Source organism: Seriola dumerili, unplaced genomic scaffold (genome assembly GCF_002260705.1).
Source record: "Seriola dumerili isolate Sdu_G_001 unplaced genomic scaffold, Sdu_1.0 BDQW01000092.1, whole genome shotgun sequence".
Lineage (NCBI taxonomy): Eukaryota > Metazoa > Chordata > Actinopteri > Carangiformes > Carangidae > Seriola > Seriola dumerili.
In genome coordinates, this window is record NW_019174347.1 from 576,514 (window position 1) to 599,047 (window position 22,534).

The 22,534-nt window shown below is 37.9% G+C and overlaps 1 protein-coding gene across 1 annotated transcript; it reads right to left on the reverse strand.

Annotated features, from left to right (window-relative positions):
* Positions 1–4,956: 4,956 nt before the first annotated feature.
* ankmy2 (ankyrin repeat and MYND domain containing 2) lies at positions 4,957–11,591 on the reverse strand. Its single transcript, XM_022746162.1, has 10 exons — positions 11,412–11,591; positions 10,842–10,906; positions 9,220–9,358; positions 8,981–9,079; positions 8,504–8,664; positions 7,861–8,075; positions 7,264–7,399; positions 7,030–7,158; positions 6,722–6,851; positions 4,957–5,955 (listed from the first exon to the last, which is right to left on the reverse strand). Exons 1-10 carry the CDS (start codon positions 11,476–11,478, stop codon positions 5,834–5,836), a joined length of 1,263 nt encoding a protein of 420 aa, XP_022601883.1. The 5' UTR covers positions 11,479–11,591; the 3' UTR covers positions 4,957–5,833.
* Positions 11,592–22,534: the final 10,943 nt, after the last annotated feature.

Here is a 22,534-nt window from a genome sequence, read left to right on the forward strand (position 1 = left end):
GGGCAGCAACTGCACTTGTGCACTTCTGTGTGTCTGTCAATTTTCATGTGTTTACTGTTGCGTGGACACTTACAAATGCTAAAACAAATCAGCCCTTTATTTCAAGTTTATCCAATATACAGCAACGCTTAATAAAATGCATTCCTTTGAACAGATTTGACTGCAAATTGTCTTAAAAACTACACTGTGTAACTGGTGCTAGATGTCCTGAACTGTCCGTCTCATCTTGTAACACCACTTTGTTCCTCAAGAGGCGATAGTGAGTCACTGTAGCTTGATAAACTTATCATAAAACTTACCAGCAGAACTGGAGGTTCAGGTGAAACTGATGGTCTCTCCCAGGGTTCCTCCCCCTGTGACAGTGAGTCATGTGACGACCTTAGTTTTCTCAACCGATGCCCATCCATCCACTGCACCACAGCACATGATGTGAGCTGCAAGAACAGAAGAAAGCACATATTACAAATTAATTCTTACATACAGTAACAGCATTGTGGCAAACACCACTCCAAATGCAATAAATAAAATATAATAATAATAAATAATGTCAATTAAAAGTTATAAATGAAGATAGAAAAAGTTGCACTCCACTCGCAGCATGATGAAGGGATGACGACATCACAGAGACTCAGAAAATAAGTTTTATTGCCAGGTAGGTTTTCACTTACAAGATATTTGGTTTGGTGTAGTATCCAATTAACGTATTCATAGGAAATAACAAAAAAGGTAAAATACTGCAATACTCAAATATAAATATACATAGATACATATATATAAAAATAAAACAATGAAGACGATACTACACAACTATGTACAAAAGTATTTCAGAATGAAAAAACTCCTGCTGAGCAAGCTGTGCAAAAGGTATTGATTAGGGGATGTGCAAAAGATCACAGGATAGACAATATCTGTCATGTGCAGGGATAATACCTCAAGGTGTTGATGTAATGTGGTTGATGATTGATGAGGCCAGATGCAGAAGGAAAGGCAGGTGCTGGTCCATCATTGGTGATGATTAGACTGGAATTCTGGTCCTGATACAGACAAACATGTGATAGGAAAATTCCTTTAGATCATACAAGTTATTTATATTCAAACATGTTGGATCTGTTCTGTGTATATAATAAATTGTGAGGCTAGATATGAATATGCAAAACAAACACAGTATGAATATCATGAGATATAAATGCAAGGAAATGAAGGGTAAACAACTAGAGGTGTGATAAGAATTCAATGTAAACACACTATATAACCAACAAATTCAGTAGTACAAATATGGATACAGTGTAAGATACATAACCAATATTGGCAGTGGCATATTCATTAAGAATCAGCAGTGTGAACATGTTCACACTGTGGGTCTGATTTAATCACAGTGGTATAGACAAGTCTTACTTTTAAAAGTGAATGATAGCATGTTACTCACCTAGACCCTCCTCACTGTCTGGACTCTGCCGTTGGTGAGACAGGTGGAGGCGGTATTGCATCTGTACTGGCTCAGGTCCTGATAAAGACAGAGGGATGATGAAATCTGCTGAGAAATGTAAAGACCTAGTTCACTTTCAATCATGGCTGATCTCCTAACAGAAATGCAAAGTGGTTACAACATGGTGAACCGTTTCCCCTTGCTTCCAGTATTTACACTAAGCTAGGTTAAAGTGAGTACTTCCAAGCTCCAACTCTATAATGACATAAAAACATAAGAGTATAGATCTTCTATAGATCTAACTCTTCGAAAGAAGGCAAATAAGTGTGTTTTCCCAAACAATTTCTTTAACCAGCAATGTAAGAACTAGTAACTACAACTGTTAGATAAATGTATTGAGGTTCAATATTTCCCTCTAAAATGTGTCCCAAAATCAAAACATTCAAAACAGCAGCTATCTAACTACAGTAAACACAGTGCTGCAGGAAGTGTAGTAAATGACTTATCTATAGTGTAAGAGACTATGGTCTATTTGTAAAATCAGCTGTTAAGTTGCAGTAAACAGCAAAACTCCACTGCAGTTAGAAACTACAGCGTGAATAAACCTGAAAACTCAATTGACCTGGTTTGCCTGTGAATTCTGGTGAAACACTCCCCTCTGCTGGATATTTACCTTCACTGCAGATGAATGATGACGCATTTAATCTTTAATCTGTACAAAGATTAACATAAAATACCTAAAGATACTATTATCTATGCATAAAAGATAAAAAAAAGATTAAAAAAAAATCGTATAATTTTTTGAAAATTATATTTTGTTTGTTGTGATTCAAACACAACAGCAGTTTCCTGGCAACAGGTGTGGCTGGAAATCCAAAAGGTGACAGACAATGGAGGTGGGCAAGGTGAACAGCTTTATCTCAAACACTTTCAACCTCAGTTTTACTTTTTGAGATTATCTGTTTTTCTTACTTTTTCTTTTACCCTAAACACAGGATATAAATGACATAATCCAGAAGTGTGGGATAAGGAGGGACGCTGATGTTTGCCAACTCAGCCTCACCTCAAAGTAAGACAAACATTTCTTTTTTTTTGGCATTAAAAATAAATGTATCTGAGTCTCAATTCAGCTGCTGTGAAAACTGAGTCACATGCTGAATAATTTCACAAACAAGCCTTTTGTAAACAGAAAACTCACCAGTGTCCCCGACTTATCAAGATTTCACTTTCTGAGGAAGCTGTGGCTGAATAACAACAAGGTAAAGCTTCATTTACAGCAACAACTGGGTGTTATTTTTTTAGTTTAAATTGACAGAAAGTCTCATTTATTCTGTCTATTCTGACTCTTTCAGATCAGAGAGCTCAGCTGTCGCTCCCTGAACTGCTGCGTGACCGAACTTTACCTCCACAACAACAACATCAAGTCTATTACAGGTGAATCTGACTGGAGACGATATGAAAACGTAATGCCCTTTAGTAGAGCAATAAAAGAGTGAAAAATCCGAGGCTGATTTTGTTTTTACAATTTACTTTTCAGACTTTCAATATATTTTAACTTGAAGCACTTAATGCTCCCTTTACACAGTGAAGCTGCTCAAATGTTTTGCTCATATAAAAACACAGATACAACTGTAGCTGTCAGATAAATTTAGTCAAGTTACAATATTTCCCTCTGAAAAGTAGTACAGTATAAACTAAAGCATAAAATAGAAACACTAAGTTGAGAGTTCCTCAAAGGAGTAGTTTCCACTTCTTTTAGGTCTAAATATGTGCAGGTAAATGAAAACCAGATGCATCCTGGATAAATGAATAATAGAGATCCATGTGAATCTTTCTCTTACAGGGGCTCTAAATCATCTGACCTGCCTGCGCCGTCTTTTTCTCCACAACAACCAGATCAGAGGACTGGAGGACACGACGCACGAGCTCAGGAGGATGCAGCAGCTCCAAAGTGCCAGTGAGGATTTTCCCTTCCCCCTTTGCCTGAGAAAGTCCAACACTTCCATTAATATTCACACCATTGATTTTTTTTCCCCAGCTTTTTTCCTCAACCCCATCTCTCATGAACCTGGATATCGACACCATGTGATCCACCGTTTGCCTTCTATCCAGGTCTTAGATGGGAAAGGTAACGCATGAAGACATCCTGTCACATTTCACACTTTTATTACAAAGTCTCTCAAACATTTTTTTCAGTAGATATGGTCCTCTACCTGTTGTGTGTTCAGAGGTGAAGCCAGAAGAGAGGAGGAGGTCCTTCCAGATGTTCAGGCAGGAGAGTCACCGCGTCCTCCAGTCCGTGGCCTTCGGCAGACGAGTAAGATAAACCACACGAGGAGAGGAGGACGACGGTGGCCGCTTTCTCAAAGTGTTCAGTCATTACACGCTGTAACGCAAAATATCTGCCACTGTATCGCTGTTTCTGTGGTCTGCTCAAAATGATCTGTTACAAAAATTTGACAGCAAGGTCTGTGAATTATCCAGACAAAAAAAAAAACAAAAAAAAACAAAAACAGGATGTTCTTTTCAAAATAAGACACTGCTTCTCAGTAGCTGTTGATGAGCGCAGGAAGAGAAACAGGAAACCTCTGTAGAACTGAGGGGAACTGAAGAATCTGTATCACAAAGTTATTGTGATGGATTGTAAATATAAAATCATTGATGACAATCATATAAATTATTGATTATTATATAGCTTTAATTCCATTCACCTTCAGTTTACTGGGGTGGCAGCAGAGGTCCTGCAGCTGACACCTCAGTACATTATAAATCTACATGGTCACAATGTCTTCTGTGTCACTTAATGTTTTTTCACAAACAAACAAAAAAGAAAAGTGCATGGAAGTGCAGTATGCTACTACGGATATGTGACCCTTTAAATATCCATTCTTTAGTTATATATGGTGTAATTTATGTTTAAAGTTTTCACAAGAGCCTCCAGAGTTAAATCATCACCTCTCTGAACATTATAGGGTTAAAAAAAAAGAAAGCAGAGGTGGTAGTTTGCATTAATTGTTCAGGTGTACATTACCTAAGAAATAAAAACCTTTTGCCTCTGATGTTTTCATACCCACGTCATGTCATCACTCTAACGACAGACTATAGTTTGTAACTGCACATGGAGAAAAAGATCTCGCTTTCTGGAGAAATGTCCTGTGGTCTGATGAAACTAAAAGTGAACCGTTTGGCCACAATGACCTGAGACGTTTGATCCAAGTTAAACTATTCAAAGGCCATGCTACCAAATACTTACAATGTACGTATAATGAAACAAATAAAAGCTGAAATAAATCTTATCTTATCTTATCAGATATTTCACGTTCTTAAAATGAAGCAGTGACCGTAACCGACCTGAGACAGGTAATGTGTATTACGATTAAATGTTAAGAATTGTGCAAAACAGAGTTTAAATATATTTGGCTGAGGTGTATGTAAAGTTCTGACTTCTTCATCTGAACATACAGAGAATAAACTGGTGAGAAAAATGAAGAACATACCGGTAAAATATGAAAATCTACTGCAAAAAAAAAAATGGTGAAGATGGTTTTTATTTATCATGATTAAAGATCAAGTTTTTGGATCATTCAGGGCAAACAAAGCCTCATGGGACGTGTCGTTCACCTTCAGCTTCTCTGTCCATTCAGGCTGCATCATTAATGAATGTTTTTCCTGGACATGATGTTTCTTGTGCTGCGTACAACAACGCTTGGTCAACAAATGATGGATCAGTGGGGGGAAAAAAAATCTGTCATTTAGTTACAATTTGGAAAATCCTGAGTGTTAACATCATCTTTCAACACTAAAAATAAATCATGTTTATGTTGTTCATATTTTAAAAAATATACATTTTTGGTCAATATTGTGCAGCCATGCTATCCACTCACTATCTACCACAAAGTTATCAGTACAAAAAAAACCCCCAAAAACATCCCAATAACAAATCAGGTACAATGCAAACAGACAGCAGCTCTGATTGGCCACACAGTCACTTCCTTCCCGCACAGGTTGCTACAGGCTCTTAAGGCAGATTTACGTTCCATTGTGGACGTGAACCAATTAGCTCTTCATATATTACCCACAATTCCTCCCAGTGACCTCTACCACAAACACACCAGCCTACGCAATTCTCACATTCACATATGACAATGTCGTCTGAAAAAAAAAAAAGAAAGAAAAAAAAAATCAACATATAAAAATTACACAAAGATGGCCGCTGTGGCACAAACCTTCCTCGGATGCTTCGGTGTCGCCCTGCCTCCGTGACAGTCTCAGGTCGATAATAAATACGGGCTCGTCTCTCCGGCCGGACCAGTCCTTGTCTGGCTTTCAGTCTTACTGCCAGTTTGCTCTCTCTGTCTGTGGAGTATGGATGTGTTCTGGAGAATGGCGGATGCTGACGGGCGCTCCTCAGTTGTCGGCAGCTGCGATGGGGGCGGGGTTTGAGGTTTCTGAGGGTGCGACCTCGCTGTTGGTCTCCACTGAGAGCTCCTGTATGGAGTCTGTGGCTTCCTGCACCGCGTCACTCTCCTCTGAAACACAAACACAATACTGTTACTGCAGGTCTGACTTTGCTTTTATATTGAGAGCAACATGTGGTCAGCCATCATCACGTTCTGTCATGTTAGATTTATGATAATAATGCAGCCTTGGCAAGAAATGGATTTGTACAATTTGAAATTCAGATTAACGTCATTCCAACAGATTTCTAAGGCTCATTGCTTTTACAAAAAAAAATAAAAAACACCATGATTATTCTTTAAAGCAGATGAGTTTGCATCTTGATTTTATATCCACATGAATTCCAAAGTTTGTTTATTTTTGCCGTGCAAGGACACTGATGGAAGCAGTAAAAGTCCCTCCAGCATCCATCAGAAAATCAAGAGAAAATCCAAACGAGAAGATAATTAAGCGCCTCTCAGCACACAAAAAGAAAACTATATGGTTAGATTAAATGGTATTTTTAATATGAGACTTTTAAAACATGTAATAAAGGAAATACTGGTAATTTCCTGCATTTATTTCCTTGAAAAATGAAAACCTAACACTGAGCCTCGCAAATGTATTTCCGATACAAAAAAGACATTTACAGACTTTTGCAAAATGTTTCTAAATGTACAAGAAAGCTCCAAGAAGCTTAAAAATTTTCCAAAACTTTTACTTAATGCTTTGAAAAATACTGGCACTAATTAGTTTGCAGTCAAGTTTAAGTAAATTCCAAATACTTGCTTGTTGAAATGATGCTACTTGTGTTTCTATGGGAGTTATACTATTAGGAAGTCATCGATGATGAGGTACCTTTACTCTGCTGCGTCCTCAGTTTGGCTGATTCTGCTTCGTGCGTCTCTCTCTGCTCTTGGAGCTTCTTACAAACTTTCTTGTGTGTGAACCAGTGCATCTTCTGACAGGCTTGGCCACAGTAGATCACCTGGTGAAACCCCCCCCCCAACAAAATTCATCTTATTTGAACATGTGCAATGTGTAATAAAAGCTACACCAGCAGATGAGGCCAAACTAGGAGTTCCTAAAGACGTAAGAAGAGAAGAAGAAGAGCCTCCTTCGTTCTCTGTGTATATTGATATTCGGGCTGCAGCTTTCACTCTCACCATTTTGCAGATGGAACATCTCTTCTCGGCTCCTTTCTCTCCACAGGAAGTGCAAAACTCTGCGTCCATGAAGCCGACCTGACCTGTGATGGCCTGAGTCAGCACTGACAGAGCTGTGGGGTCGTTACCCTGTGACGAAGGGAGGGAAAAAAACAAAAGAAAAACACTGATCACAAACACACTGCTGGATATAACCATCTCTACACAGTTTTAAAATCATTAATCCAGACTCACAATCTCTACAGGAGCGATACTCCGCACCAGCTGCTGCAGCAGAGTGGCGTCGCAGTACGGGAACTTGCGAATGCACTCTCTGATAAACTTCTCCTGATAGACGGGGAAACCGTCGCAGTCTCGCCCCTTCAGCAAACTGCAGGAGAGACATGAAGGAGACTTGAGCGAAATGTGCATCACTTTACAACTGTTATCAGGACAGAAGAAACTTCAGAGCAGATACAGCAGAGACTCAGTCAGACTCAGTTTTGTCCCATTGAAACTGTGAAAAAATAAACAAAACATAAACAATCCATCATCCCCTGGGATAACATCATATATTGTGACATTTGGGCTGGACTGTATCGAGATATTACATTTCAGATAACGTCTAAGCCTAATCCATCGTGTCTACTCCTGCAACACAATCTGCGTTAACTGGTACTAGCAGTAAACATGGAGCTATAAGAGTGATGTCACTGACACAGACAGACACTCAGACGTTATAAAACAGTCTGTCTCCAATTAATTTACCATTAAACCTGGACACAGGACAGTGAACACCTTCTCCAACAGTTTACACCTGTAATGAACAGATCATGACGCAGTTTTCTTCACCTCTTGATGAGTCCGTCCAGCTTGTCCTCGCGGTCCTTGAGGAAGGAGGCACACTTTCCCAGCAGGCAGCTGATGTAGTGCATCTTCATGGCCAGCACCTCGTTCATGTCCTGCTGCTTGATGCATTTCTCGCAGATGAGCTCCATCACCCGACGGCATTTGTCCAGAGCCTCCACCTCTGCCAGCAGCGGGTTCTCCTTCACCAGCATCACCATCTGGAAAAAAACACAACACATTCTCCTTCAGTTCAATTTGTAATGAAAATGTAGGTTTTTCCAGGAATAATCAAAGTTGATGTCGACTGCAACTTGAACCTGCAATTATTTTTTCCATTGTCATTGTATTTAAAAATGTCAAAGATAACAAGTGTCTTTGTTACATTAACAAAATTTTGTTTTAAATCGTATCGAATTGGCAAAACTGGATGAAGCAGCTTCCTTGTTGCTCCATAAAGACAGAAATCAGTGAAAGTGAAGATGAATATTTGTCTACTTCTGTTATTCCCCAAGAAGGAGGAGGTGGAAATAAAAAACGTATAAAGAGATATTAGAGGGTGGTTGGATGAGGATGGTGCAGGCCTGTAGGATGAAGAACTTGTTTAGTCTACGTCTGAACATATAGTCCCTGTCCAGTGGTGTCCTACCTTCACAGGGTTCAGGTTGGTGCTCATGATGACCTTGTGGAGGGGTCCGGCCAGTTTAGGTGGCAGCTTTGGTTCCTTCTCCAAACCCTGGGCCTTGGTGTAGTAATCCAGTCTGGCACGTGAAAAGAAGTTGTTGATCACCGTGACGCAGTCGTGTTGCCCTGAGGAGCGACAACAGAAGAAAGAATGAATGTATTATCTGTCACATGTTCATGTTTAGTCAGAGCTGTTTAAGTGAAACAGTAGACAAACAGTTTGTGTCAGTGTGAACGAATTCAAGCCTAGAAGCTTTGGCCTTTTTCACTGACTTCAGGCCGAGTGGAGCCCAACAGGAAGTCAGAGAGTGACAGAAGTAACAGTATCCAGATGCTGGAAGTTTAGCTTAAAGAAGGCCATGAACAGGAGTCAGATTTAACAACAACTCTAACACGTCTCTGTAAAACAGAAAGAGTGAGGACACGTCACATCCAGACTTACCAACAAAGGCGGCCATTTGAGCGGCGGTCCTTCCGACAGAGTTGACAACGTCCGTTTCCGCCCCCGCGTCCAACATCATCCACGTGATATCAGTCTTCCCTGCAGGCACAGAGGGAGAAAAGTCACAGCACACAGAGGGAGGGACTTTCCAAAACAACCGAGATTGGATTTTTGATCTTTTTGCTGTGATGATTGACTCTAACATCTTAAACGTTTCACCTGTTACACTAACAGCGTACCTGACAGGCCAGCAAACATCAGCGCTGTGTATCCGTGCTCATGCTCGTTGCAATTCACATCCGCTCCGTGTTGCAGCAGCAACTTGCACATGTCTGCCTTTCCTTTGTAAGCAGCGTGCATGAGAGGGGTCATCCCGTACTGAGGACGACACAAACAAAAACACTTTTGCACTGCCACACATATCGGATACTTTTGCTCCTAATGATCTCAATACAGAGTTTAAACTGTCATGCTGTACTAAATATGTTTCATGTGTATTTTTACTATCTCTTTCTGCAATGCACTAAACTGCTGTAAAGAATTCACATACATTAAGTGCTACAAATAACCATTATTTAAATTGTCAATTCATCACATTGTCCATTAAATTTCAGAAAATAGAGATAATTTCCCATCATCATTTCCTACAGCTCGAGGCTTCAAATGTCCTGTTCATCAACAAACCCAAAGAGCATCAGTTTATATGATCACATGATTTAATATGAATAATTTAAAATAGAGAAAAGCAGCAAATTCTCAAAACTGAAGAATCTGGAACCAGAGAGCGATTGACATTTGAGCTTGAAAAACATCAGAATCAATTATCAAAATACTTACTGAATTTAATTTTCTGTTTTACAATTAATCAATGAATTAGCTAATCATTTCACCGTTACACCTCGTACTTTGCCTCTATTAAGTAACTGTACTCATGACATGTCACGTAAAACTATGCTTATATTTTGTATATCAACTGTGTTTTTCCCCTTATATTTTGTTTTATTTTTCCTTGGAACATTGTTTTTCTATCTTTGAGTTCTGTAACAACCAAATATTTTCAAGTTATTGACTGTTATGATGCTTAATGGGCAACATGCCCCAAGTCCCAGTATGTAAAGAGAAATCCCAACTACTCCCACCTGTTGTAGTTGCTCTTTGCGCATTACTCCAACAAAATTCAACAGTAGATCCCTCCCATTGTTACAGTAGATGTGAAGTTATCCACTACAGTATATTTACCAGACCAAGGCCAGTTTTATGTTTTTCTCTCCTTCCATGCCAAAAGGAAAGAGCAAAATGTCCTGAAAATAGTGACAGCTACTAAAGACTCACACAGCTTCTACTACATAACAGCGTATTTGTGTCAAACAGCTGATTTTGACAGGTGGACACAAAAGGGTAACAGAAAAAAGGAAGGACGTCCTCCAAAGCCCTTCTGTGTGGAGACTCACAAGTCCTCTTGTCCCACACATATGTCACTGAACAAAGGAAGAGCTTTGCTAAAAGATCTTATCATGTCATCTCTTCCACAAAAACTGTCATCCTGAAATGCACTGACCACATTTTGTGAAAGAAGCCTCAGTGTGTTAATGTGTTTGTGACACTTCTGATATGTGACAGTTTTGCACTGATGACTATATTTGAGTCAGAGATGCAAGTTAATGCTATGCCCAAGGATAAATACAATGAATCTGTTAATGCATTATGTTATATAGTGTTTTGTTTCCTGTGCAAATAAACTAATACTTACTAACTAAATACACATCAACATCCTGGCATGTGAATTGGGAGAAATAAAGGCTATTAGCAAAGGTGTGGACTTGTTTTAGAGAGTTTACTATTGTCAGAATTGTTCATTTACCTCATCCAAACAGTTGACTCGAACATCCTTACAGCCCAACAGCCTTGAGGCCTCTTGAACATTTCCTAATAGCACAAGACTCAATATTAACCCAGTATAAAGACAACACCAAGCTTTACCAACAGTTCATGCAGCTCTCAACAGTAAACCCATCTCTTTATTCTGAGTTTTTTCTTCTTTTAAGGATATTGTTTTAATTGACCTATCAGTGCATCAGTTACATAATACGTACTCTTGCATATCTACAATAAAAACACTTCTATAGAAACTACTTTAAAGATTAATTTCATCCTGGAAGTTGAGATGGGAATATGAAGACAGCAGGCTATCAGAGGTAAGCTACTCATGTACACATCATTAGCTGTTAGATAACGTTAGTTGCTACCGAGCCTCGTCATCAAGCTAACCATTAAATGAACCGGTGTGATTTAACAAAGCGGTCACAGAGTGGCAAATTTGTTAAACTGACATTATTCTGTATTATTTGTATCACTAACCTATCACAGAAGCTAACAGGAGCTAACTGCTGCATGGTTTCCTCAGGGATTAGCGTTAGCCGAAGAGGCTTACCTGCAGTAATAACCTCAAACAACTCCTTTTCACTTGAGGACAAGTCTCCCTTCTTAGGAGCAGACATGTTGGTGGTAAATACTTGAAAATTAGAGAACGACGACACAAATTAAACACGTAAATGTTGGTTAAAACGATTCTTTCGGTGGCTCTCAGAGGCTGCTTATGCTCGGGTAGGAGGGCTAGCTCAGGTCGAGCTGTCATTTGGAGCGTACCACTGCGTCCTGTTAGCAGGGGGGGGTACTGAGTTACAGCCAAGAAAATACTTCAAAATCTATATCGGAAGCTCGACTATTTTTTCAGAACATATAATGAGAATTACACGGAAGACATACAATAATACAATTACAGCCAACACTTTAGCATTTACACAGTTACAACGGTTAATCAACCCCTTATCTTTAAGTTAAATAATCAGCTCATGGAAAAGTCCATGAAGATCATTCAAACTGCTTCACACTGTAAAATTCACACTGGACCACATAGAAGGAGAGGTGACACCTTCCTCCTGTATAATGTATATATATAATATATATATATATATATAATAAACGTTTGTGAGCTCGTTCTTCATTAGCCGATTCTGCCTCAACGCTGTTAACGCTTTGCGTGTGTTATTGTCACATTAAATGAAGACGTGCAATTCAGTTCAGCGCACTAAAGCGTCAGTTTGTTCCATTATCCAACTTGTACCAAGAAAATTGAACAAGGAAGTCGAGAGCCTGAATAGATTTCTTTTTTTCTTTTTTTTTTTTAGATCGCTGCAACCAGCACGTTTGTTCAAAACGTGCAACCTTTACTTTGAAGACGAACTGTTTCTGTTCCGGCTCTCGACTTCCTTGTTCATTTTTTATTGTACAAGTGGGATGCGCGAGGCGAACAAATACTATAGAATTGAACGGGCGCCATTTTTAGGTCAGGTATCCAGATCATATAATACATCCATGGTTGGCTAATGGAACAAACTGATGCTTTGGTTCGCTGAATTGAATTGCACGTCTTAATTTAATGGCGTTAACAGTGTTTAGGCAGCATCTGCTAATTAAGAACGAGCTCTCAAACGTCAACATACATTTACACTTAGCACAGGTAGGACGACAGGTAGACAATATCCTCTAAACTGGCATGTTTCATTATACAACATGAACAACTGCAGAAGAATTATACCTCATGTACGGACCATAAAGGAGTCAATAACATTTTAACAAGTTTGTTAAAATCAAATGTTTACATTAGATGAGAGGGATAAACTTGCAAAAACAGTGGTGGAAAGTGAAGGAAGTGCATTCACTCGTGTTGTAATCAAAGATGGATTATGTGGAAATGGCCTACACTCAGCTGGCAGTTTATTAGGTACACTTAGATAAAAGTAATGCAACAGTCCTGCAATAAATCCTACCTCCATGTTCAGTTTTTATTGAGAGGTGTTGATTCAACTTAATGGTTGTTCCAAAGGGTGTAGTCTGTGGTGCTGCTTAACTGTATATCAGAAATTACAAATGCAGATAAATGAATCTGGCAGTAAAACGTTCACTTTTCATGATGCATTGTATCAATAGGATGATTCAGGTGATATGTTACTCCTGGTTGCCATCTTTATTTGCTTTAGTAGATACAGGCCAACGTTGTAAAATGGATTAGAAACCTTACTTTTTATACTGAAGAGTGAGAATCCTGAGAATATAAAAGAGACTCACCTAATGTTTAATGAGTCTTGGATAAAGCTGATTCAGAAGTGAGTCATGCAGGTTCAGTGTGTTTGTTTGTATCAACATAATTGTGCAGATATTTCTTCCTTAATATGTAAAACGCATGGAAACTCTGGATTAAGACAAATGCAAACCATGATAATAAAAGTGAAGGGCAAACTAAAGGTGAACCCTTAATGAGACGCTGTGTCGCCAGACTGAATTGCTTTGCTGCCAGTTGGGCTACTTATTCTTTCATTTGGACAGTAAAACTCGATCTGGCTGTTTTGCGATAATTTTGGCTCATTGGGGCGGTTTCCAAATACAAAACATCATTGACAATATATAAAATGTTTGAGACATTTTCAAACTGTAACGGAGGTTCAGAGGGAGAGACATTATGCAAAGAGATAGATAGTTATTGTAGTTTGATGACTTATCAACAAGCTTTGCAGCAGCAGTGGTGATGAACAGGCTGCTGTATATTTGGAGCCACATTGCTGCATTTTGTGTAAAACATCTGAGTCATTCACTGTGACTTACGCTTAGATAGATTTACTTTATTATTTGGCAACTCACTGAATATATGTCAACTTGATACTTCCTGTCTCTTGTTTACATTTGTTCATATGAGTGAAGATGTTTGATATTTAATTTAACATTAACTAAAAGACTTTGTAGGAAAAAAAATCATTGAAGTGATATTAAAACTTGGTCAACTATTTATGAAGACTGGACAGGTTCTTGGCTCTGATTGAGATACTTTTGTCAGTCAAATTTGGCAACATGTAAACATTATACACAGGCTGGACACAGAACGACGTAGGAAAATTACCTTAACCTTTGTAATGTTGGGATGAAAGGTATATTTACTACACCAGGCCTACGGACTACTAGTGCACTTGATTCAACTATTGGAATAAAAAGATGTGATTAATTAATATTTGAACATGTATGTGTTGCAAGTACTCAAGCTTTCATCATTCCTGTAAGTACATTTACATGCAAGAAAATTTCAATCAAGATAAACAATATTTTCTTCGATTATGATCTGTATTTTATTTCCCCAGTTTAAATACAGAAGTAAAGCTTCATTTATGTGGCAATTTTTAAAACAAAAGTTAGCAAACAAACGTAGCATCAAACAAGCATGATAGCAACAAAAAGATTATATTTACAGTAATGAAAATGGTATACAAAACAGATGTAAAACAAAATAAGAAAAATAGACAGCAAACAGAAAAGGAACAAGGGAACAAACCGATTAAAAAGTGGGTAAACTTACTTGTAAAATTGATCTATTTATATGACAGTAGGTTCACAAGTAGATAAAAGTGTAATATATGGGTTCTCTGCCTTTGATTACATCTGACAGACTGACATATCTGACACGGAGAACATGCGAGGCTCATAACTGAAATGATATATGAATAATATATAATAATAATAAAACATCACTTTTATCTCCTGCTAACCATGAAAGCAACTACAACTGTGCAAAACAAAACAGCACAAAAGCAAATTTAAAAACACAACTAACGTGGTTAGAGACATAAACCAAAATTACTAATACAACTGCAACATGATCCATGATGTGTAGGTTACTTGGCTCTGTGCTGTTGTCCTGTGCACTGGGAGAGAATGTGTGTTTATGTGTGTGTAGGTGATAATCTGAGTTGAATTTAGAAACAAATACTAAAGCATGAAAGTGAACACAGTAGCATAGTTTAGGAGACTTCTAGATTACACACACTCATCGTTAATATCATAGATCACTGCTAAAATGAAAATTCATTGTAGTGTGGCATTGTAGTATGTAAATTTTTGTCTGAGTATTTTGACTTTGCTGTGAGTTTCAGTTAATCTGCGTCTCATTCTTCATCCATCTGTTGTCTTGACACGGTTCCTTGATAAAAACTCTTCCATCAGGATACTTTTTCCATCTTAATATGAAATTATCAGTCACACTCACGTTCCTCAGCTGCTGCGTGATCTGAGGAACAGAGGACAGAATCGACAAATTAAAAGAAAACGTTACTGTTCGTACATCCATCCATCCATCCATCCATCCATTTTCTGCTGCTTATCTGGGATCAGGTCATGGTCACTAAAACAATTCTACTGCTAAACTAGCAGTGTGTCCCAATTTCATCCATATTTACTGTAAACAGTGTGTACTATACATTTATTGACTTGGTAAACTGTTTTAAACAATCTTAATATTTAGCAATTTGACATATACTAAAAGGAAACTATACAATACATATGCCTGTGCAAGTCATACTTAATATTTCTCCTAAGATTTTAGATTTAGATTTTGTTCTCTGAGTTGTCCACAAAGTTGTTTTACCACCGTCCAATTTCTTTTCTTGATAGTGTGTCATGGCAAGGACAACCATCCTTATTTCATCCCCTCCCCTCTGGGATGCCCCAGGGATCGTTCCTGGGACCCCTTCTTTTTGCAACATACACCACCTCCTTGGGCCCAATTGGCTTCTCATATCACTATTATGCAGATGACACCCAACTATACCTGTTGTTCCTGCCTGACAACCCCATAGTCTCTGCCCAGATATCAGCTTCATCCACCTTTATTTACAGTCTATGGTCAAAAGAAAGTGATGAAATGAAAGGAAATTCAATCTGACATTATTTTATAAATACCTTGTGTGGCCATACGGGGGTACTATTCAGAAAAAGTTATAGCCTTGCTTTATATCAAAGTGTGCAAGTTATTCTTCTTGTGGTATTTTTGGTATTTACTAAACAGCTTCATGTTCATTACGAACCACATCTGGACTCGCTAATTTGCATGTAGCCTGGAAAACCGAGACAGATTGCAGTCAGATTTGTGATCTGGCCTATGGAGATGCATACACGTGTCGAAGCGTGAATGAAAGTAAATCTCATATGGATTTTATTTGGATACAAGACATTTGAAGTGACAAATGTAAATGTGACCTTTGACTCACTTGTTTTAAGATGTCGTCTTCCACTTCAGGGTTGTTTTGCTCCAGCACTGAGTCTTGTGAGCTGATCCTCACTTTAATGAACCTCACAACAGGACCTGATAATGAGACACACACACACAGTTTTCATTATATCCATCATGACAAGCCAAGACACAGTAGGATGTAAACTGAGCTGTACATCTTAATTCCCTTTTCCTGAATTTTAAGTAGGTATTTAGGTATGAAATTGTTCAATGTTACCTACTGATTTAGAATATTTATATTGTAGAGAAAATAGATATCAGCACTATCAAATTACAAGTAATTTAGATTATGAGCTGTGATCAAAGGCTTTTACCAAAACAGAGTAGGAAGAATCTAAATGAAGAAGTTTGCTTACAGTTACAGATGAATGGATGCACTTCACCACATGGCTGTGCTCCCCATCTACCAGATTCACTCTTTAAGAAAGCAGCACATTTGTTTGAACCAGGTTTAACAAAAACGGGTTGGCCCACTTTCCAGTATCTCAATGAGGAGTAAGTCCCATCTGACCAGCTCCAAACATCTCTGAAGAGGCCGGTCCACACCTTCAAGTCTTTTGCTACTTTCTGAATGATGTCGCTTTCTGCCTTATTCCTCACACTGACCAGGTCTGTGTGATATGTCCTGCAGTAGTCCCGAGCACTATACCAAGTCAACCTTTTTGCATAGAGAACATACTGTTCTTCACCAAGATTTTTCCCTAAATAAAAAAAAGAGAAAGAAATCCCAGTTATTGTGTTTTTGCACCTTGCTGAATGTATGCAGGTTTGTAAGGATTTGGTTTCAGCTGGATCCAGCTCTGCAAAGAAGTTAATGTTTTTGGTCTCCTTTATTTGTTTGTCTGCCTGTTAGCTAGCAGGATACATTAGACCATATGCAAGAACATTTTTGTATTTTTATCCTAAATCTCTCTTGCTTTTTTTTCCAGGTCAGATTTAGCAAACAAAAGTAAGAAGAATAACTCCACACTGCAGGTTTGACAAAAACATAACAAGTTTAGCAGGGCCAGTAATCTTATGAAGGGACATGAAACAATCAGAAATGATTTACTTATCAGACAGAACACAGTGTGTCTCCTATAATAATACTACATCTGATGTGAAATATGGAGTACCCCTTGGCTGTGTTCTCAGCCCTCTGCTTTTCCTTTTTTATATTTCACCTCTTGGCCAAATTATTTGCAGTCGTGGAATTAATTTACACTGTTATGCTGATGATACTCAGCTGTATTTGTATATAAAGGCTGACAACTCTTCTCAAATTACAAAGTTAGAGGTCTGTTTGTCTGCTGTGGAAAGCTGGATGTCTGGAAATTTTCTGCTCATAAATTCAGATGAAAGTGAGATGCTGGTCATTAGCCTGGGCCAACCGTTTCTCTTTTGCCAGTTTGTAAATTTGGTCAAGGGCAGGAAACTTTCCTATGCAGGTACAGGACATGTGTGCAAAAAAACATCAAAACTGTGGGATATGTCATATGACGCCCCAGAATGATGTGTAAAACTACCAAATATACAGCCGCATTATTTTAGTTTTTATTTAGTTTTTTATTTTTATCACAAAGACCTGGCATGTTAACAGGGGTAAGTAGACTTTTTATATCCTCTGTAGTGCATGTATATACTGTATGTCTTTGGTATACAAACTTGTTTGCATGCATTTGAATGTATGCGAATGAATGACAGTCACCATCAAAGCAAACTGTATGTAGCTCAATGTTACAAGCAGTTGAATACAATTTCCCAATATTGTAATAACCGCAGTTATCAAGGGTTTGTTGACCCCAAACCAAGTAATTTCTTTCTCCCTCCTTGTAGAAATCTTTGTCTGCCAGAGTCCAGTGCCACATCTTAGTTGTTTGCAGGCCAAGTCCTATCCACAGGCCATCATCGTAATTGTCCTCGACAGTTTTAAGAAGTGTTTTCATCTCTCCCATGTCGTCTATGGTGGCCAGGTCAAAGCAGTTCTCTCTGCAGTAGCTCTGAGCCTCATACCAGGTTTTTGGAGTTGTCACTAAAACGTATTTATGCTGGGGGAGACATGAAGACACAGAGCACAGCCCTGGGGAAGAAATGCAATAAACCTTTATGCTATGAAATTGAAATTGTCTTCAAAAAAATCTTCATTTTAAAAGACATGACTTAGCTGTCGGACATATTTGAAATATCAACATGAATTTACACGAAATATGAGGTGTAACACTTACCTGAAAGAAGCAGAAGTAGATGTGAGATCCTTTCCATAACTGTAACTGTATATAAGGAGTTCATTAAAACAGGGGAAAGAGAATTTACTTCTTCAAACTCCAAAAATGTATAATATTCCTTTAGAAGGTAAATGAACATTTCAGTTCATGCTGTTCTCCAAAGTATAACAAAGTCAACCAGCAGTCACTCTGACAGTCTGCTAGGACAATCAAAACTCTGGTTTATTAGTTAAAGAGATAGTTCGTCTACACAAGTCAACATCATGGCTGGCAGGGACTAAACTCTTATTTATTCTACCCATAATCCACACTGTGTGCATCCAACTTCTAATTCACTAATAAGCCAAAAGCCACTCCACACACATTTCAACCTTTCCGCTTGGTCCAGAGTTTTGCATGGCCCTTATCCTGTAGCTGTCAATTCAAATACATTGTGAAAGACAGTTTCTAACTAAAGATATTTAACAATGTGATTAGATCATTGTGGAGTGATTTAAACTGGGCACCTTATTAGTATTATTAGTATATGCCTTATTCTTGTCAAATCCTCTTTATTGTAATTCATCATCTACAGAAAATTTGTGAAACGTACATATTTTTATATATTTTTTCATACCTCTGAGACTGTATATATGGCATGAAAAATAGTTCAATTCCAATAAGTCTGATATTTTTTTTATCATGTGTGAATGTCTGGTTATACATGTATGAGTTGTTGTTAATACTTTTAAAAAATTCTAAATTCTTGCTAATATCAGAAAAGAATTCAAAAGTATATAAAGGTTATAAACACTTACCCAGCGTTTGGTGAGTCTTCATTTGTCAGTGGTTTATTGCATTTTCTGTTTCTCTTCTCTTCCTTCTGTCCAAATGATCTTTTTTTATTCTCCTTTATATGAAGTTGATTCAGAAACACGTCACCAGGGTTCAGTTGTAGTAAGTTCATGTGCTTCATCTGCTAATGTATGTGGATGTTTCTTCCTTAAAATGTAAAACATAGGGAAATCATGCAAAAATACAAACTTTATAAATTGCTAATTGATTAGAAGGGCAAGCTGAAGGAGAATCCTTAAAGTAATACTAACATGTGGCTTGTTTTAAAATGGATAGGGCAAGAAAGGTTGAATAAAGGGCCCCTGTACTTGTTGTTAGGTACTTGACGACGGTTCACCTCTCATCCAAGAGGCTTCTTCAGTTCTCTTGAGGAGGAGATGAGTAACTACTTTTCCACTTAAAAACTGCACTATGTTTTTACTTCACTTGTTTTATTCCCTTTGCATTGCTGATTCTGCCTAAACTCTGTTTAGCTTGGCGTGTGTTATTGTGCCATTAAATGAAGACGTGCAATTCAGTTCAGCGCTCCAAAGCATCAACAACATTTTAACAATGTCCTGCAGTAGTCCCGAGCACTATACCAAGTCAACCTTTTTGCATAGAGAACATACTGTTCTTCACCAAGATTTTTCCCTAAATAAAAAAAAGAGAAAGAAATCCCAGTTATTGTGTTTTTGCACCTTGCTGAATGTATGCAGGTTTGTAAGGATTTGGTTTCAGCTGGATCCAGCTCTGCAAAGAAGTTAATGTTTTTTGGTCTCCTTTATTTGTTTGTCTGCCTGTTAGCTAGCAGGATACATTAGACCATATGCAAGAACATTTTTGTATTTTTATCCTAAATCTCTCTTGCTTTTTTTTCCAGGTCAGATTTAGCAAACAAAAGTAAGAAGAATAACTCCACACTGCAGGTTTGACAAAAACATAACAAGTTTAGCAGGGCCAGTAATCTTATGAAGGGACATGAAACAATCAAAATGATTTACTTATCAGACAGAACACAGTGTGTCTCCTATAATAATACTACATCTGATGTGAAATATGGAGTACCCCTTGGCTGTGTTCCTCAGCCTCTGCTTTTCTTTTTTATATTTCACCTCTTGGCCAAATTATTTGCAGTCGTGGAATTAATTTACACTGTTATGCTGATGATACTCAGCTGTATTTGCATATAAAGGCTGACAACTCTTCTCAAATTACAAAGTTAGAGGTCTGTTGTCTGCTGTGGAAAGCTGGATGTCTGGAAATTTTCTGCTCATAAATTCAGATGAAAGTGGAATGCTGGTCATTAGCCTGGGCCAACCGTTTCTCTTTTGCCAGTTTGTAAATTTGGTCAAGGGCAGGAAACTTTCCTATGCAGGTACAGGACATGTGTGCAAAAAAACATCAAAACTGTGGATATGTCATATGACACCCCAGAATGATGTGTAAAACTACCAAATATACAGCCGCATTATTTTTAGTTTTTATTAGTTTTTTATTTTATCACAAAGACCTGGCATGTTAACCAGGGGTAAGTAGACTTTTTATATCCTCTGTAGTGCATGTATATACTGTATGTCTTTGGTATACAAACTTGTTTGCATGCATTTGAATGTATGCGAATGAATGACAGTCACCATCAAAGCAAACTGTATGTAGCTCATGTTACAAGCAGTTGAATACAATTTCCCAATATTGTAATAACCGCAGTTTATCAAGGGTTGTTGACCCCAAACCAAGTAATTTCTTTCTCCCTCCTTGGTAAATCTTTGTCTGCCAGAGTCCAGTGCCACATCTTAGTTGTTTGAGGCCAAGTCCTATCCACAGGCCATCATCGTAATTGTCCTCGACAGTTTTAAGAAGTGTTTTCATCTCTCCCATGTCGTCTATGGTGGCCAGGTCAAAGCAGTTCTCTCTGCAGTAGCTCTGAGCCTCATACCAGGTTTTTGGAGTTGTCACTAAAACGTATTTATGCTGGGGAAGACATGAAGACACAGAGCACAGCCCTGGGGAAGAAATGCAATAAACCTTTATGCTATGAAATTGAAATTGTCTCAAAAAAATCTTCATTTTAAAAGACATGACTTAGCTGTCGGACATATTTGAAATATCAACATGAATTTACACGAAATATGAGGTGTAACACTTACCTGAAAGAAGCAGAAGTAGATGTGAGATCCTTTCCATAACTGTAACTGTATATAAGGAGTTCATTAAAACAGGGGAAAGAGAATTTACTTCTTCAAACTACAAAAATGTATAATATTCCTTTAGAAGGTAAATGAGCATTTCAGTTTATTGTTGTTCTCCAAAGTATAAACAAAGTCAACCAGCAGTCACTCTAGCAGTCTGCTAGGACAATCAAACTCTGGTTATTAGTTAAAGAGATAGTTCGTTACACAAGTCAACATCATGGCTGGCAGGGACTAAACTCTTATTTATCTACCCATAATCCACACTGTGTGCATCCAACTTCTAATTCACTAATAAGCCAAAAGCCACTCCACACACATTTCAACCTTTCCGCTTGGTCCAGAGTTTTGCATGGCCCTTATCCTGTAGCTGTCAATTCAAATACATTGTGAAAGACAGTTTCTAACTAAAGATATTTAACAATGTGATTAGATCATTGTGGACTGATTTAAACTGGGCACCTTATTAGTATTATTAGTATATGCCTTATTCTTGTTAAATCCTCTTTATTGTAATTCATCATCTACAGAAACTTTGTGAAACATACATATTTTTGTATATTTTTTCATCATCCTCTGAAACTGTATATATGGCATGAAAAATGGTTCAATTCCAATAATTGATATTTTTTATCATGTGTGCATGTCTATATATACATGTATGAGTTGTTGTTAATAAAAATTTCTAACTATTGCTAATATCAGAAAAGAATTCAAAAGTATATAAAGGTTATAAACACTTACCCAGCGTGTTTGGTGAGTCTTCATTTTGTCAGTGGTTTATTGCATTTTCTGTTTTCTCTTCTCTTCTTTCTGTCCAAATGATCTTTTTTTATTCTCCTTTATATAAAGTTGATTCAGAAACATGTCACCAGGGTTCAGTTGTCAGTAAGTTCATGTGCTTCATCTGCTAATGTATGTGGATGTTTCTTCCTTGAAATGTAAAACATAGGGAAATCATGCAAAACCTCATAGCCTACTTAATTGATTCAGGAAGATGGAGGAGAATCCTTAAAGTAATACTAACATGTGGCTTGTTCAAAATGTTATGCATGAAGGTGTTGAATCAAGGGCCACTGACTTGTTTGTAGAAGGCATTTCATACTCTATCCAAGAGGCTTCTTCCTCTTGAGAGGAGATGAGTGCATCCACTTTTCCACTTAAAAACTCACAATGTTTTTACTTCACTTGTTTTTTAATCCCTTTGCATAAACATGTAAAGCACAACTGT

Bases quoted from the DNA above. Each gene is read 5' to 3' on its own strand.
- ankmy2 (XM_022746162.1), bottom strand. From the start codon at position 11,478: ATGTCTGCTCCTAAGAAGGGAGACTTGTCCTCAAGTGAAAAGGAGTTG. The intron at 8,076-8,503 runs GTAGGACACCAC...GTTTTTTTCCAG, and splicing joins CCAACCTGAACCCTGTGAAG to ATGGTGATGCTGGTGAAGGA. The intron at 7,159-7,263 runs GTGAGTCTGGAT...CCTTCGTCACAG, and splicing joins GTATCGCTCCTGTAGAGATT to GGTAACGACCCCACAGCTCT.